The sequence below is a fragment of the Lissotriton helveticus genome, chromosome 10, assembly GCF_964261635.1.
Source record: "Lissotriton helveticus chromosome 10, aLisHel1.1, whole genome shotgun sequence".
Classification (NCBI taxonomy): Eukaryota; Metazoa; Chordata; class Amphibia; order Caudata; family Salamandridae; genus Lissotriton; species Lissotriton helveticus.
In genome coordinates, this window is record NC_136071.1 from 525,453,523 (window position 1) to 525,472,597 (window position 19,075).

General features: G+C 46.2%; 1 protein-coding gene across 4 annotated transcripts in view; it reads left to right on the top strand.

The window, feature by feature from the left end:
* Positions 1 to 19,075, top strand: part of CAPN15 (calpain 15) — a 315,793-nt gene that overhangs the window by 289,933 nt on the left and 6,785 nt on the right. For all 4 annotated transcript variants that reach the window (XM_078663054.1, XM_078663053.1, XM_078663055.1 and 1 more), the window contains 3 exons: positions 5,236 to 5,468; positions 6,158 to 6,324; positions 8,813 to 8,991. In XM_078663054.1, the coding sequence (XP_078519180.1) occupies positions 5,236 to 5,468; positions 6,158 to 6,324; positions 8,813 to 8,991 (579 nt within the window). The remainder of the gene's footprint in view (positions 1 to 5,235; positions 5,469 to 6,157; positions 6,325 to 8,812; positions 8,992 to 19,075) is intronic.

Genomic DNA, 19,075 nt, shown 5'->3' on the forward strand with positions numbered 1-19,075 from the left:
CTCTAATCTATTCTACATTATTGGTACATTGCCAGCCCTCCCTGCAGACACTGAGAGAAAAGTGGGAGTAGGGGCTGGGTAAAATAGAGGATGATGAGTGGGGTGCCGTGCGTCGATACCCAGGGGAGGTGGATATTTGAGCAGGATGTCGCTAAATCCAGTTAAAAACAATTTCACCGTGCCTCTGTCACACAAAAAAAGTTGCATAAAATGGGGCTTGCCTCCACCAACCAGTGTTACAGGAGATGGGACAGGCAGTGTTCCCAACTACACATGTTCTGGGAATGTCCACATTTCTGTGAATTTTGATCAGGGGTACAGAGTAGACTGTCCCAATTGGTAGGGGAGGTCAGGGTGCTCACTCCCAGGTTGGTGGCTCTAGGGATCGGAGGAGCGGTGACGCTGGACAGACACACTGGCCCTCTGAAATACCATCTTAGAAGTGATAAGGAGGGACATTGTGTGCCGTTCGGGGAGTTAGGCCACCACCACCCCACCCCCTCTGATGGCTCATTAGTGGACCTCTAATATGAACTGGTGCAAACCGGTTGAGGTACCAATAAACCGGGCGAGAGGCTGTTCCCAGAAGCATGCGAAAATATGGGACCCCTGGCAAGAGGAGGCGATGAAGTTTGAGGGAATAAACAAAACCCTAGAGACGGGTTGCTGTGAGTCACAACCCTTCGTCCCCACCCTCACAGTAACAAGGGTGATGATTTTATTTGACATGGGAGACTTACGTGGATAGGGGTGCTTGCAACCCGATATGCACATATGTGAGGGGGAGACTCCATTGCATGTATCTGAATGTCCTATATCTTGTCTAAGTATGCAGGTACATACTTTTGTAATGGGGTTCGCCGCAGCTACCGGAAGGTAGAAAAGGATGATCATATGTTCAGTTTGTTGCTGTGTTGCACAAATACCCAATAAAAAGATGTTAAAAAAAAAAGTCCTGGTCACTGCAGAGAGATCCTGAAAGAGCAGAACGGCTACAGATGGATGGAATGTTGTACATCTTGCTAGATTGCGATATTTCCTCATTCAGTCTGCCATTTGTGGCACAATATCTCCTGATCTTGTCTTTTTCTGTTGATCTTTGGCCCATGATGTGCCTACTAATAATTCCTATTTGCTGAGCAGCTTCTTCAGTACACTCCTAAACAAATCTCAAGGAGGCAGATATTGATATGCTTCTCTCTGTGCCTTCCTTGAGTTTACGAATCCAGATATTATCCCATATGGCTCTGTTTCCAAATCCTTGCACTTCTCCATGCACAATTTTGTTTTGGTCTCTAAATGTGCAATTAACTTGTCCATAAGTTGTGCCATTGTTGAATTCATTTTCAACAGCCTTTCAACATTTTCCACCTTAAGATTTAGTGGACTGCATATCTACTCTGATGTTAGTAAAGTTTATGCCCAGTTCTGGTCTAAAGGTCACCATGGCTCCTGCAGTGTTTAGTCCAACCCTCCTTCTGCTAGTTGGCAAGCAGGTTTTTTAGGCCTTCTTTTGTGACAGTGGGATAGAAGGTTTGCTTCTCTCCCTTTATGTCTTGCGAGTGTCCTAGAGTGCATCCTTGGTTTATCTTTCAAAGGCACCGGTCTTGTTGGAGCCTTCTGTTTTGTCATAGGGTACATACTGAAGCCCAGCAGCACACTGCCACCACTCAGAGTCCCACACTTGGCATATGCTCTCCCAACAGCTTCTCATTCTCGCTTGTAAAATTTCGTGTGCAACTGCTCGCTACCCCGTCACCCTTGTTGTTTGTTCCCAAGAGTGCTGCCAGTATTTAATTTTCAAAAGGTGGTGTCATTCCTATTGCTTGAATTTCTCTCTCTTGGTTAGACCTCGGGCACTCCGAAATAGTCCGTGCTCAAAATAGGCTTTCAGTCCAAATATTGATTTCCATTTCTGCTCCATACTTTCATCTGCTGAAGGGTCCCCAGTCTACCACATAGAGCTAATGTTTCAGATTGTATCATTCATACCCCCTTTAATGTGAGGAAGTGTGTTAGCTGAAGCTCCATCTTTTCTAGTCTTTCTTGAAGTCAGTGGGCCCTCCATTAGATGTCACATCAGGCCTACCAGTTGCCATGGGTCACATTCCTGTTGCTGCATGCGCTGTTCTCGTAAGGATGTCAATGCCAAATTGTGCACTTATATGACATTTTTTACCATTCTACACTCTTATAAAAAATGTCAGCTTGCTGCCTTTACGGGTCCTGTTCCACCTCCTGTGACACAGGGCAGCCCCCAGGGTCAGACTGGGACAAAAAATGAACTGTATAGCTAAAAAAGTGGCACACATATACAAATCAGTCCAGTATTGAACATGTAAAGACATGCTGTACAGCTGTTTTGCAACAGTAAGAACCGGCCCACCAGACCATGAAACACGCCCACAGACTGTTCCACACACTGTCAGACCAGCCCTTCGGGCACTGCCAGGTTGATATTTACGTCAGTGGGACCATGAATAATTCCAGTCTTCGCAGTAGGGCCCTTATTGAGACCCTGACGCGTATGCCTTGCAGCTCCTTCCCAGTGATGCCCCTAACCCCCTTGTCATGCGCCTGTGTGCTCTGTACTGTTGTATTGTATTTCAGCATTTATATACCACTTACTACCCCTTTGTGGTGTGCTCAAGCACTTGCCTACTCCATGTAGGGTGTGTGGTTTGAAGGATGATGTTTTGGTTTTGATCCTGTGTGGCAGTTGTTCCATGTTGTGTGATGACCACAGGTGCGGTTATTGCGGTGAGGGATGCAGCGCATAGCAGTGTGTTGGAGCATGAAGTGTAAGAGACAAGTGCACAGTGTTATGGTACACAGCATGCTGGTAACATTGAAACTTTTTTTTATACGAACAAATTATCTAGTTGCCATGTTTGTCAATGGTTCAAAAACAAAAAAAAACATTGTTTTTAATTCATTTGCCAGTGTGATTTATTTCACTTTTCTTTGTCTTATTCATTGAACATTGAATCAGCACTGCAGGTCCCATTATGGTATTTCATATGATACTGTGTGCTTACCTGGTTACTGCACTGGGTTGTCCAATCTGAGATTTTGTGTACAGTTATGATGCTGAGCTGGCATGGTTTGGGGGGGAGGGGGGAGAGAAGCAGAGCGATGTGGTGGAATGGGTATTTTTATTATTATCCCATCTCTGAATGTCTGTGTGAGATTAATAAAAGCGGCCAGCTTGTGTAAATAGTTGGTACCTGAAGTGAATGGATTATATTAAGGCCCTCCAAAATTGTCCAGTAATGTTTGGCAGAGCTCTTTAGTTACTCCATGCCTGTTCTTTTGGTGATGTTTGGCTGTACAATGTTGGTGATGGACAACCTTCATTGCAGATATATTTTATGTGAATTGAATAGGTATAAGTTAAACATTTTTGCTCTCAGCTGCATATTATGGTGTTAGTATTATTGTGGGCCACAGCTCATGGATATGGAAATACATAACTATATACTGCCACGGCGAACCGTAGGTCAGCCTTTTTTTTTTTGTTGCTTCCATGCATAATGAAAGCAGTTTGCTGGTTGAGTTGCTGGCAATTCTCTGGTTGTAAGCTGAGGGCTATGCTTGAGGGTTTGACTGTTTTCTGGGCTGTGTCGCCAGGAAGCTGGTGATGCAGGTATATAGGATATAGCCAAGATTGCAATTTTGTTTGGACGTGTATATGGTCCTGGGTGCTTTTAAAACTGGCTGGTAGTGAATTCCGGTGCTTGGGGGCTTGTACTGAGAAGGCAGTGCCTCCTATGGATTTCTTATGGTAAGATGGTATGATAAGTGGTGTAAGACTGGAGTACAGTGTTCTGCTTGATTTGTATTGCTTGAAATTACCTTCTAGGTATAGCAGTCCCTTTCCTTGGGAAATGCTGTGGACAATACAGAGTGCCTTGAACATTGCCCTTCTCGCTATAGGTATCCAGTGGACAATTGCAGGACTGGAGTCAAGTGTTCTCTTGAGTAAAGGTGGAGAGGAAACCTTGCTGCAGCATTTTGGATGATTTGTATTTTGCGTATAATGGATGGTGGTGTTCCAAGGTATTGGCTGTTGGCATCGTCAAGCTTGAAGATAACAAGCATGAGGATGACTTGCAGTTTATGCTGGAAAGTAAGTTATGGAATGATGTGACAGTGTTTTCATTGTGTAGAACGCTCTCTTTGTGACATTGTTAGCATGCGTTACCAAGGATAGGTCTGTATCCATGGTTACTCCTAGATTTCTAACTTCTCTTGATGTTGTCGGGATGACTTCAACTTCCTTGGGCCACATGGCGGTAGGCTGGTAGTTTTGCCATTGTCCTCATATCATAATGTCTGTCTTTGTACTGTTGAGCGTTAGATGGTTATTCATAATCCATGTATTTATGGCACAAAGGCAACCATTGTGTTTTGATTTGTTGAGGTCTTCACGCTTTCTGTTTTTAAAATTATTTGGGAGACATCTGTATAGTTGAAGTGAGGTTGTATAGAGGGGATATTATAGACTCCTGAGTAACGCCACAGTGTTGTGTGTGAGGCGGTGATGTGAAAGGGGGTAGGTAGACTACACTTTGACTTTCTGTGAGATAAGAAGCTAACAGTGTCAAATGCAACTGATGAATCCAGATGAATTCATGCAGCTACTCTGTTTTTCTCCATTGTATGATTTAGATTATTTCAGATAGATATGATGGTTGACTTTGTGCCTCTGTCTCGTCTGAAACAAGACTATTGGTCTGAAAGTAAGCCATAATATTTAGTTGGAGAATTTTTCTTTTTTTCCCCCCAAGAACTATCACAATGAGGATGTTTCTCTGCCTGTGAGGATCTCTCTCAATGAGATCCCTTCTGGACACAATCCCCACCCCAAAATACCTTTTGGAGTGAGGATAGGGATGGCAAGGAGGAACTTCCATGATTTATGCGCCTCACCTGGCAGATTCATTTGGAGTGGAACGGAAAGGCTACTACTGTGCCGCTATATTGGAGGCAAGCTCTAAAATGCATTCCTCAACAGCGACTGAAGTTATTAGAGCTAATTCTATTGAATATATTATGACTCTCAAATCTCCTCCTATGATTTATTTTACGGCACAATTGCTACATTGCGCAGCCAACTCTATAAAGTTTGGCCTCGACCCTATGTATTGAGTGCATTTAAATAAATAATGCTCTTTTATGGTGTTCTCCACTGTATTCTTTTTTCAAACATGTTTTGTCTCCTTCACCTTGCAGGCGTTCGGACACTGTAGACAGCCACCTGCTGGACCTCTGTATCATGGTGTTCCGTGCCTCCTTCAGCAGTGGGAATAAGCTGGCCCTTGGCCGACTAGTGGCACACAGCAAGCGAGCTGTCAAAAAGTTTGTCGGCTGTGACGTCATGCTGGAACCGGGCGAGTACGCTGTTGTATCCTGTGCCTTCAATCACTGGCATACGTCTATGCCATGTACCTCCTCCACTTCTCAGGGTAACTAACACTAATTTAATTAGGAATATGTTTGATGGCTTTTGAAGGGGTTTGGTGAGATGCATTTTTGGGAATGAGTGAGCGACATAATTTAGGGAACAGCAAAGATGATACACCGCTCGCTCAGAATACAAGGCCAAAGCCATGTTCTATCATTTTTAGAAGGGTCTAAGTTGGTTAGGACTGATTGTGAAGGTCAAGATGGAGTGACATTGATTGTGAGGTGTTGATGGGTGTGTTGAAGAGAGTAGAAGTAGCAGCGTAGAATTGATGGGTGTATTGAAGCGTTGTGTTAAGGTGCCTCTGCTTGAATACTTATATGCACAGCACGTTAGGATTGAACTGTATATGTTAATGTTGCAGAGAATGGGAACCGTCTTTGTATGTCAAACACATGTTTCTTTTAATACAGCTAAAGGTTTCATTCATCCCTGAAAAAAAGTTAATTCTGTGACATGCTATGGAATGGATGTTATAGCAGTTCGTGTAACTGCTTAGGCTACATTTAATATTTAATGGATTATTGATCACTTATCAGTGGGGATTTTGTTTCATTTCAGCAAATAAGTTAAATATTTAACTAGAGGCGCCCTTTATGCTCCCCAAAGAGACTGAAATATAAAGGTTATTTTTAATCAGATTAGGAAGATTATTATTGTTTTTTGGTTTGTTTCTAATCCTATTCACAGTTTCCAGTCCCACTAGTGGTGGCGGACGCACCTCGATGGACTATTCTGGTTACATTTTGTGCATCTACAGCTCCCGGCAGGTGATGGTGGAGCAGGTTGAGGCGCAGCCTACAACACTAGCCGATGCCATAATTCTGCTGACTGAGGACAAGGGCGAGCGGCATGAGGTGAGGGCATAAGTGTGTCCGGTGCTATAAAATAAGCCTCCCTGTCATCTGGGGCACCCTACAAATGAAGTTACCTGGTTATGCCGACAGACTGAAAATGATAGCAATCATTTTGTTTTTCTATGGCACTTTATACCACAGTTTTATTGTGCCTAGGCACGATATTACCCTATTTAAAAGTATTCACTTGAATGATGTTTGAAGGATCAGAACCTTAGTTGTCCGTGCTGGGTTTCATCTCCTGGGCAGCTCACCCTAGATGTATGCGGCATGTATAAAACTCTGGGGGCTATATTTCTCTTTTAAAGGAGACCTGTATCTCTGGACCTTCACCTATTAGTATTGAATGACTGCAGTAGCATAGAGATGGGGAGCCCTTTGCCTAAATAGCATAGGGAAGTAGTGTAGGCTTAAATTACGTTTCATATTTAGCACTACAAATGTGCATGTATTTTATGTTTAGGAATCGATGACTGAGGGGATTAGTAAAAGGCTTTTGAGCCTTCGACCTCTAGATCTGCACAGTCATAGGATGACGGATAGCGCTGGATATCTTAGAAATTCCAATGGCATTACATGATCTTCCATTTCTTGGCCAGATGTAGTGCACTGGTAGTGTGATGCTTGCTGTTTATTGGAGTTGGAGGACATACCTTTCTTTAAAAAGATCTTTCAAGTAGTTTAACCTTTGAAAGTCCAAGGCAGGGGTCTCCAACCTCTTCTGTAACAAGAACTACTTGTGTTTAATTACTATTATCCTGAGCTATGAATATTAGTGATGTAATAGTGGTCATCCTATCCTAGATTGTCAGTAGTGATCACATCAGTGCATTAGGTAGGGCTCCCAGCAATAAGGTAAAAAAGGCTTTGACAATTTGACTTGAAATATTCGACGGGTAATACATAGAAACCACAGCTGCAATCTCCCCGGCACCAAGACAAAAAACATGAGTAATAAATCTCTTACACTCAAATAGTAGCTTTAAATACATTTTGGAAATTCAACCATTTTTCACCACACATCAGCTGAAGGTATCTGAAAACACACTTCATCTTGAATACATTCTTTTTAATTTTGGTATACATATAAGAACCTAGCAAAAGCTTCCATATTAATCGTCTGGGCTGCACACAGGAAAGTTGCTTGCAGGTATCTGGAGAGCTACTGGTAGCACACGAGCCACTCGTTGGCGACACCACGTCTAAAGCATGGTCTCCTTTACTGGTCAAAGGCTGCATCCTCTGTCTTGCTCCACTGAATTTCCCATATCCTCAAAAGATTAATTGCTATTTTAGTTTCTAGCTGAACCATTCACATCTTTGCTGCTGACCATGGAGGATGAGTTAAATGAGCAACAACTCAAAAATGCTTACAAAGATAAGGCCACTTTTCAGGTGCAAATAGAAAAAAACATTCCCCAAATAGGTATGTGTGGTGTACCTGATTGTTCACAACTACTGCTAGCTATGAAAGAATGTAATGATGTGTGCCTCTAAAGACAGTTTTAAACAGATCCCCATCAATGAATGATGACTTTACTTACCTCCTCCTGTTCCAGGGATGCCTTTCACATGTAGACTTAGGCGGGTCAGATCCTCAGCAGATTAGCTATCTACCCACTTGCTATATAAAATAATTATGTTTAGATTCCTTGTATGTAAATGTATTGTATGTGGATACTGGAAATCTGACAGTGGATCTTAACCTACATTAGAAACCATCATCTTACTGACTTGTCCGCTCTCTCGCTACTGGCTCCCCAGAGTCATTGTTTCCAGTCTGAAATTCCACCCATTTTGTGTATGTATACAAGGTCTTGCCCCGTGATGAGTCTCCTCATCATCTAAATGCTCTGATTACTCTTGAGACCTCCTCTTTATGGAGGCGTACCTTCAACGCAAAACTGGATCCATAGGTTTTTTTCCTCTTGTCCTATTCCTATACATTATATGCACTAATATGGAAAACTGTGTCACCCTCCAGGTGAAAATAGGCTGTTAGACCTTGAAGTTGTAGGGGGATGAGCGTCTAGGACAAAGTGTTTTGATAACATTATGGATGCCAACGAAGAAAGAAAACAGAAATAAGTTTGTTGAAACATTTTGATAATTGGCTATGGTTAATTTTGGGGATCCTCTCAGTTTCTTGTCTGTATTCCTGCATGTCAATTCAGCTGCCTCATTTTCTTCACTGTGTGATATTTGTAGCATACCACTTGCCACTAATTCTCCTTGCTATACATAGTTACACACCTGCAGTGTCTGTAACGGCTCAATTCTTTTATGATGCCTGATGGATCCTGGTCAGACTAAATAATTAAAATGAATAATAAAAAACACAACTGTAGGATAAGTGGAGTCCCATCCCAGGGATTATTTTGACAATCTGCTTTCCCGTCCAGGCTTTTTAGGCAAGACTGCCGTTAATGATGAGTATAAAGAGATCTACCTGTTGGGGTGTGACATTTCACCATTTTTCTCTTTTCAGGGTCGGGAGGGGATGACCTGCTATTACCTGACCCATGGATGGGCCGGACTTATTGTGGTTGTGGAGAATCGACACCCGAAGTCCTACCTGCATGTACAGTGTGACTGCACGGACAGCTTTAATGTGGTTTCCACAAGAGGGAGCCTGAAAACCCAGGACAGTGTGCCGCCATTGCACAGGTACAGAGAAGTCCTTCCTCCACAGCCAGTGATTCCATGATGCTAGACCACTATACGACTTAACATCTTTTACTTACACACACATGCACACATACTCACACAATCTCTCTCTCTATCTCTATCTCTATCTCTATCTCTATCTCTATCTCTATCTCTCTCTGTATCTCTCTCTGTATCTCTTTCTTTGTTTGGCCAATGAATCTCTGAGCTAACAGCCTAGGTGTACGCCAGGCTACTGTAGAGCCATTACAGTAACAGCCCATATTTTAGTATAAGGCTCAATCTTCTAGTCAACAGGAGCACTATTAGGATCCTATGGCACACTGAAAACACTCCTGTCTCCTCCTACTGCTGACCCATACTGCCAAACTGATGCTAGTTTGGCAACTTAGGGGAGAGTGTTGCTATTGGGTTTCTGTGTCTCTAACTTGGCACTTCAAAGGGCACTGTATGTTGGAATTACACAGAGTTACAATACTAAAGTGCATAACAATAATTAAAAAACCATATTAACTATATTTTTTGTAAAAAATATGAATGACTTTGATATCTTCAAAATCAATATTTCTTACCTTAAATCAATATTCTTGAAAACTATATTTTTGCTGACGATATTTCCATATCACAATGTTTTTGCCAGAATATTTTGGTAGCATGATATTTTTGTTTCAGTATTTTGTCTAAATACTGAGAATGGCCATCGGTCCTCGGATCAGGCTCCCCCTTCAGGAGTATCTTCTGTTGCCGCAGCAGGAAAGGGTTCTCCCCCAAAACCTGTCAATGCTCAACCTTCATGTGTGGAGATTGAGCGGCGACAGTAGACAGCTTTTGACCTTCTGCCCGAAGTCTGCAATGTTATCTTGGCAGCCCGGGTTCCTTCACCTACACAGTATTCGCCGGACGTTGGAATAAACTTGTGGCATGGTGTGCCAGGAAACAGATTGACCCCGTATCTGCTCCCCTTTCCCATTAAAACAAAAAAATCCTCACCCTAGCCCAGCAGGGCTCTGCATTGGGCACTTTGAAGAGTTATTTATCTGCCATCTCTGCCTTTCTGCAGAGGCCAGCTAAGCCCTCTCTCTTCAAGACCCCTATTGTAAATAGGTCCTCAAAGGTCAACAACATGTTTCCCCCAGATCTCTTTGTTATGTCTCAATGGGACCTTAACTTTGTTCTTACATTCCTAATGTACATTCCTTTGAGCTGCTTCATATTTATCCTCTTAGGCTCCTCGCTATCACCTTTCTGGTGAAATTACATCTGCCAGGAGTATTGGGGAGCTACAGGCACTGTCCTCTCAAACTCCCTACATCTTCTTTATCCATGACAAACTGCTCCTTCTAGCACCCTTCTTGCCGAAGGTAGTCACCCTGTACCACTTAGGCCAGTCCATCACTTTGCCTCCCTTTTACACTCCGCCTCATCCCTGTAAAGAAGAGAAGAGACCTCACCGGCTAGAACCAAAAAGAGCAATCTCGTTCTACATTGACCGCACAAAGCAGTTCTGGTTGGACAATCAACTCTTCATGGGGTATGTTGGAGCCAAGAAAGAAAAAGCCATGCAGAAACAGATTATCTCCTGATGGATAGTGCTCTGCATTAAAATGTATTACACATTGGCCAAAAAGCAACCCCCTGAGGGTTTGCGTGCCCATTCCAAGGCTGCGACCACTGCATCAGCACGTAGAGTACTGGTCCTTGATATCTGCCAGGCAGCAATGTGGGCGTCTCTGCACACGTTTACCAAGCACCACTGGGCACTCAGGTCCTTAGGGATGACTTCTTTGCCTGTTCGGTCTTGCAGTACTTTGTGTGAAATTGTTTCACAGACCCACCTTCAGGGAAGTATTGTCTAGGTATCTATTCTAAAATAAGAAATCTGAAGCCAAAAGTCTCTAACAAGTTACTTACCGTTGGTAATGCCTTATCTGGTAGAGACTCTATCTAGCCGCAGATTCCTTACCGACCCACACCATCCTTCCTGCTCTGTGAACAGATTTCTAGGGTCAATGCTTTCCCCTTTCAGGGCCCTAGTTTTCCACATCAGTTGTCAGTGTTCTTTGTGGCTCCGCACTGGTGGCATAGAAAGTCGTGAAAAGAAACGGACGTCAGCATGCTGGGGTGGCACCTATATAGGCACTGCAAATGTCATGTCTGACACAGTTGACACCAACTATGACACGCGGTGCTCAATTACGCCACCTACCGGTGCACAGGGATACTGCTCACAAAAGATTTCCAGATTCAGTCTGGCGCCTGACGACAATTCTAAGGTATGGAATCTGCAGCTAGATAGAATCTGTACCAGATAAAGCGTTACCGAAGGTAAGTAACCTGTTTATTATTGCGAAAGACGTAAATTAGAGGGAGAAGGGATAGAGAAAGAGATGATCTAGAAAGATATATGTGGTAGGGAGAGCAGTAAAGTGAAAGGTAAGTTAGCCAGAAGGAAAGGGAAAAAGAGAGGAAGATCTAGGTTGAGAAAGAGAGTAATGTACAAAAATGAGAATCAGAGAGAGACTCTTGAGGAAAAACAAAGAGTAGTGGGGAAGAGAGAAAGACAGAGGGGAGTGAAGCGTAAACAGAGAAATGTGTAGCGCTAAAAGAGGAAGTTGAGAGGCAAACATGAATTATAGGTAGAGAGTTGAGATAAAAAACAAGGAATGATGGTGGGTAATGAGATCTGTAAAGAAAAAGAGGTTGAGAGGGATCGCTAAGGTGGAGGTGGTGAGTTGAAATAGAGACAAAGGTCCAGCGAAATGCATGTCTGTGAAAAAGAGAGATGCAGAAAGAGAGAACCAAAGGAATTGATGAGTGAGAAGGAGAGTTAGAGAAACAGGCAGCCACAAAGGTGAATATTATTCAGAGAGGTGAATGAAGGGAAAGAAAGGCAGAATGAGAGAAAGAGGAAATGAAGTTTTGAGTTAGGAAACTGTAGGTGAGGTCAGTTGAGAGGTTGGGTAGTGAGAGAGAGAGTGATTTGAGTATAGAGAGTTAAAGTAGTGACTGACATGAGGTAGAGAGAAATAACATAGTGAGGTGAAGCAGAGTGGTGAGGAAGGGATGAGAGATGTAGAGAGAAGTAAGGTAGCATAGACATGCAGAGAAAGGTACAAAGGTGAGGTAAAGATAGAATTGAGGTTCTGTAGTAGGGGATCACTGTGTATAGTCATAATCTAGTGAATAGTCCCGCCCATGTGCGTGGACCCCGGAGCAATCAAAAATAATCTCCTAAATTGTCCTCATTGCAGTCCTGCATAGACACTTAAGAGAAAATAAAAGACAATAATGCAGCCTACACCTGTAAGGCTACACTGCCCAGTACTTCAACTAGAAATGCAAAGGATATTCCACCAACATCACATTAAACACAGTCTGTTAAGTTTCACCCATAGAGAAACTTCCCCTTCACAAAATCCTTGGAATGATCGAGAGGAAGGGATGGACAGACAAGCCCCCATAGGCTGCCATTATGTGTCTGGAAAAGGGATACCGTGCCTTTGAGGAACTCTCCAGAGACCCTTGGTGTCCCATGATGCACAGCAAACTCCTTTTACTTTCAGTTCTTTTTTCCGGCTCCTGCTAGCAGGACCCTGGAGCATTGAGCTCTCCCTTTTTGGGTTTAATTCAAATTTTGACACTTTTCAAGTGTTAAGAGTGTTTCACTCGACGTCTACCTACTCCTTCTTCCATTTGCTGGGGTTTTTTGCCAGTTTTTGCCACCTTTTCTGTCGAAAATGCTTGCATTGTTCGACAGATGCCCTGAGTGTGCCAGGAAGAAGGCCAAATCGGACGTCCACAGAGTGTGTATCCTCTGTCTCCCTTCATCCCATGTCCCTGAAGATTGTGAGATCTGTCAGTCCTTTTCCAAGAGGACCAGGAGAGAGAGGGAGAAGATCCGTCTCCAAGGCCCGGAGCGGCGGAGGAAACTTCAAGATCAAATTGGGTCTGGGCATGGGAGGGCTGGATCTGCGTCCTCTGCCCGTGCTGCGTCCTCTGGGGGGCTCCCCAGTCAAGAGAAGGCCAGAAAACTGCACATTTCTCCGTCGACGGCTCGACGTCGGTGTCAAGAGGGTTGACCACCGTGTGCTCCCGGTCGACCCAGGGCTCTGGGTCGGAGCAGCAGCGTCGTTCGACGTCGAAGGGGCTGACGTCGAGACCTCGGACGGGGTCGACGTCGAGAACTACATCAACGTCGAGGAGTCATCGACGTCGTGATGGTTCCAGGCACTGGCGCTCGCCGTTGAGGCGAAACCGCCGCTCGCCGTCGAGGTCTACTCGGCATTCGACGTCGAGGAGCAGGCACTCAACGTCGAGGAAAAGGAGATCGCCGTCGAGGGATGTGTCGACGTCGAGGCATTCGACGTTGAGGAAGAGGTTGACGTCTAGAAAGAAGAAGTCAACCTCTGGGAGGCGATCCAGGGCAAGGACGGCGTCCCCGGGCTCGGTGGTCAGCCTGTCCCCTGTTTCCACGAGCCCCGGTCACGGCGGCACCGGCGTTAGTCTACTAGAAGGTCTGCTTCTAGGACTTAATCGTGGAGACCTGCAAAGAAGAAGAGAGTGGTTAGATCTTCCAACTCGGAGTACTCTCAAATCTACTCACCTTCTCGGCCGAGGTCGCTTACGCCTCCTCCGTTGCCGCCGAAGAGTCCCACTCCTCCACTTCTTCCTAGGACTCCTCCTCCTCCTCCTCTTCCTCCTCTGCCGAAGACTCCTCCTCCTCCGCCTCCTCCTCATCGCCCTCCGCCTCTTCCAGCACGGCCTCCTCCTAAGTCCGTCTTGCTGCCACGCTTCCCTTCACCACCTAAGGGGACGCCACAGCTGAAGACTCCGGCTCTACCGCCGCAGCTTCCAACCCAGACCTGGCCGGTGGATCGTCCACGACCTCGGAGGTCCAGATCGCGATCCAGGCGCAGACGCCGTTCTAGAAGTGACCGTCGTTCATCTACAAGGTCCCGGCAGCGTCACAGACGAGATCGGTCGAGATCCCGTCATACGGATTCGTCCAGAGCTCGGGGGTATTCGCCCACTCTGTCAGATTCACCCCACACGAGAGTGTCGCCAGCGGACGACATTGTGTCCTTTCAAGAGGTGCTATTGCGAGGGGCGGCGAAGCTGGGTATTACCCTGACGGTGCCCACGCCTTCGACATCAGTGATCTTCGAGACCCTCCATTAGCGGCAGTTGTCTCGACCCCTATTGCCCTTGGTGCCGGGGCTGGTGGAACCCGGTCCCAGATTCTGTGATCGTCACGGCCGCCAGGAAACAACACGCTACTGCTCCATCATCCACGGTACCACCGGATAAAGAGAGTAAACAGATGGATTCTGCGGGTCGTAAGGTCTGCGGTACGGCTGCTACGTCTATGAAAGCCGCTAGTGCCACGGCTCTCCTGGGGCGATACGACCGATCGTTGTGGAATTCCCTACAGCAGTTTTTGGAGCATCTCCCTAGGGACAAGAGGGAGGATTTTCAGGAGATCATCATTGAGGGCATGATGGTGTCCAATCATGTGATCAGTGCAGCGGCGGATTCCTCGCTCTTGGCTGCCCATGGCTACTGCCACGGAATAAATTTGAGACTTCATGCCTGGTTGCGCCTGACGTCGCTGAAACCAGAGGCCCAGCAGAGGGTCGCCAACCTGCCGTTCTCTGGAGCGACATTGTTTGGAAAACCCGCTGATGAGGAGATGGCCAGCATGAAGGCGGAGGCCGAAACCCTGACAGCTGTCGGGTTGGAGAAGCCGAAGGAACAGAAAAAGACTTTCTATGGTGCCCAGGGCAGAAGGCAAGGTTGTCAAACTGGCCAGCAGCAACATCAGCAGCAGCAGTACCAGAGACGGCCTTTCCAGAAGCGACAGAGGGGCAGAGGCGGCCAGCAGTCCTCCTCGACGCCCAAAGGCCTGGCCAGGTCTAGGCCCTGAGGTGCTACTTCCCCCTCGACCGTTAGCCGCTCCGGTGGGGGGAAGCATCCAACATTACTTGGCAGAGTGGAGAAAAATTACTCAGGGTGCTGAATATTGTTTGCAATGGATACAGTCTTCGTTTCACCAGTCCGCCTCCAGCAATTCCACCGGTTTGCTCGCAGTTCCGACTGCACGAGCTCCAGGTGGAGGCCGATACCCTGTTAAGAAAAAGGGCTATAGAAGATGTCCCTCCTTCTCAAAGGGGAAAGGGCCATTATTCACGTTTCTTCCTAGTACAGAAGAAGGACAAGAACGAGTTCAGGCCCATTCTGGATTTGCAGCAAGCAAACAAATGGATTCGCAGGGAAAAGTTTTGCATGCTGTCTTTGCACCAGATCTTTCCTCAGCTACAAAGGGGAGACTGGCTTTGCGCGATAGATAAGCAAGATGCGTACTTCCATGTGCCCATTGCACAGAAACACCGGAAGTTCCTGCACTTCCTCGTCGGCACCAATCACTATCAGTACACCATACTACCGTTTGGACTGAAGTCTGCACCCAGGACATTTTCGAAATGCATGGCTGTGGTGGCAGCTCACCTGCGAAAGAACAAGGTGTTTGTCTACCCGTACCTGGACGACTGGTTGATCAACGCCTCCACCTTCCAGGAAGCGCAACTGCACTTCAACAAGACGACTGTTCTGTTGAGCCAGCTGGGGTTGCACATAAACATGGCCAAGTCTGTCCCGATTCCTGTCCAGTGCCTGCAGTACTTGGGAGCTTCCATCGATACGCTGTCAGCAAGCGTGTCTCCTTCGGAGGAGAGACTCTTATCGATCCTTCGAAAGGCTCAGGCTCTCTTAGCTGCTCCACCTACAACAGTGAGGACGGTGTCTTCTCTACTGGGGTCGATGGCCTCTTGCATCTTCCTCACTCCACATGCGCGCCTCCACATGAGACCGCTGCAGGAATGCTTGGAGGATCAGTGGGACCAGAGGAAAGGGTGCTGGGACGACAGGATCCAGTTGTATCGTCACACCCAACAGTCCCTGAGATGGTGGTGCTCAGCAGAGAATCTCCTCAGAGGGGTTCCTTTCCACAAGGACATCCCCACTCAAACTATCGTGCCGGATGCGTCTCTCCAGGGCTGGGGAGCGCATTCAGACCATCTACAGATCTAGGGAACGTGGTCTCTGGCGTAGTCCACGTATCACATCAATTTCCTGGAACTCAGAGCTGTTCACTTGGCACTGAAGGCCTTTCATCCGTCCTTCCAGACCAACTCCTTGCTTGTGCAGACTGACAATACGACCACAATGTATTATCTTAACAAGCAGGGGGGCTCAAGATCGCGCACACTGTCGCAGGAAGCGCAGGCGATCTGGCACTGGCTGCTAGCCAGAGGACTGACGATAACGGAGACTCATCTGCCAGGTGTGCAGAATGTTCAAGCAGACGCCCTCAGCAGGTTGATCCAAGAAAACCACGAGTGGGTCATAAACGACGAGGTTCTTGACAACATCTTCGCCATGTGGGGCACTCCAGATGTAGATCTGTTCGCCACCGCCGAAAACAGAAAATGCAGCGACTTCGCCTCGAGGTATTACCAGCCGGGGACCCTGGCGAATGCCTTATGGATCAGCTGGTCCAACAGCTTTCTGTACGCTTTTCCACCAATTCACCTGATTCCGGCGGTTCTCATCAAGCTGTCCCAGTCCAGAGCGCGGATGATCCTCATTGCTCCGTAATGGCCCAGGCAGTGGTGGTTCACGGACCTGCTTCACCGGTCGCTCCTGCCTCACCGGCGGCTGCCGAACCTTCTCACGAAGTTCGGGGGGCAGATGGTGCACCCCAACCTCTCATCGTTAAGTTTGGCGGCATGGCTCCTGTGATAGTGCAATATGGTCACTTGAATCTTCCTGAGGATTGCATGGACATATTGAAGGAGGCTAAGAGGCCTTCCACTAGGACTTCTTACGCTTACAAGTGGAAGAGATTCTGATCTGGTGCAAGTCTAAGAACTATGATCCGACGACCTGCAAGGAAGATGTCATCCTTCCATATCTTCTGCATTTAGCTCAGTCTGGACTTAATTTCTCTTCCATTAAGGTTCACCTCGCAGCGTTGACTGCATACAGGAAATGTCCTTCGCAGACGTCCTTCTTCCAGATTCCTGTGATACAGGATTTTTGGGAAGGATTGAAGAAGGTGTTCCCTCCTTTTCGGCGTCCTTCGCCATCATGGGAGCTGAACGTGGTGCTGTCCAGGTTGATGAAGGAACCTTTCGAGCCTATTCACAAGGCTTCACTGTAGCACCTGTCGTGGAAGGCGGCGTTCCTCGTGGCCATTACATCGGCCCGCAGGGTGAGTGAAATTCAGGCATTGTGTTGCTAGGAACCTTGCACTGTTTTTCATGCTGCTAAGGTTGTGATGCGTACTCACCCTAAGTTCCTTCCTAAGGTGATTTCGGATTTTCATGTTAATCAGACTATAACTTCACCTACGTTTTTCCAGAATCCTTCCACTCCAGGGCAAAGGTCTCTCCATTCCCTGGATGTCAGAAGGGTGTTGAAATTCTACTTGGATAAGACCAAGGACATTCGTAGGTCAGACCAACTGTTTGTCAACTATGGGTCGGTCAAGACTGGTCTTGCTACCTCGAAGGAATCCATTTCTAGATGGATTGTGTCCTGTATCCAGATATGTTACCAGAAGGCGACTAAGACCTTAGGAGGTAAGCCTAAGGCTCATTCCACCAGGAGCAAACCGGCTACAACAGCTTTGCTACGTAATGTTCCCATTGCAGAGATCTGCAGGGCTGCCACGTGGAAGTCGGTCCATACCTTTCCTAAGCATTACTGTCTGGACTCTGATGCCATAGCAGATGCTCAGGTTGGGCAGGCTTCGTTAAGAAATCTGTTTGCACAGTAGTGGTGTTGTCCTTTTCTCCACTGCCGGTTAGATTGTTGGGATGGGCTTGCCATTCTATTCACTAGATTATGACTATACACAGAGATCCCCTACTACAGAAGGAGTAGTTTCTTACCTGTTACTCCAGTTCTGTAGTAGGGGCATCTCTGTTATAGTCATAAGCGCCCGCCCTCCTCCCCGGTGGAGAAAATGGTACTGTAATGTATGCTACAGGCCTTTCTTTATACACCTTCAAAAAGAACTGAAAGTAAAAGGAGTTTGCATTGCATCATGGGATACCAAGGGTCTCTGGAGAGTTCCTTAAAGACACGGTATCCCTTTTCAAGACACATAATGGCAGCCTATGGGGGCTTGTCTGTCCATCCCTTCCTCTCTATCATTCTAAGGATTTTGTGAAGGGGAAGTTTCTCTATGGGTGAAACTTAACAGACTGTGTTTAATGTGATGTTAGTGGAATATCCTTTGCATTTCTAGTTGAAGTACTGGACAGTGTAGCCTTACAGGTGTAGGCTGCATATTGTCTTTAATTTTCTCTTAAGTGTCTATGCAGAACTGCAATGAGGACAATGTAAGAGATTATTTTTGATTGCTCCGGGGTCCACGCACATGGGCGGGACTATACACTAGATTATGACTATAACAGAGATACCCCTACTACAGAACTGGAGTTACAGGTAAGAAACTACTACTCGTCTGAGAAGTGAAGTAGATGGAGGAGAGATACAGAAATGTCAGATGGAAAAAGTGCAGTGAGGTAGAGAGAAAGGGAAAAGGAAGAGAGAAAGTTGAGGTAGAAAATCAAGAGTGACAGATACAGATATAGGTACAAAAAGTGATAGAGAGAGGGTCCAGGTCATGAGAAAAGTAGAGATGAAGTTGAGTGAGGTATTGTGGGTATTTGGAGAGAGGCAAGGAGGTAGAGAGAGCTCGGAGAAAGAGGATGAAGGTACATGGAGAAGTGGAGCTAGAGAAAGAAGGTTAAGAGGCAGGGTTAAGGGATATGAGTCGAGCGACCGACTGACTGAGATTGCAAGGGTTTAGACTGGGCATGCCAGGCATGCACACAAAGGGGCAGATTCCTTTTTTGGCTCAGGGCAGTGACCAAAGTTGCTGTGCTGAGTTGTGCAAGTGGGCTGCTGCTCACTACGCCTACGTTAGTGCAACCCTTAACACCATGGTGCAGAGGTGTGTGTATACTGTCTAGTGTAGGTTTTGTACTGGAAGCATATTCTTCCTATACCTAGAAAC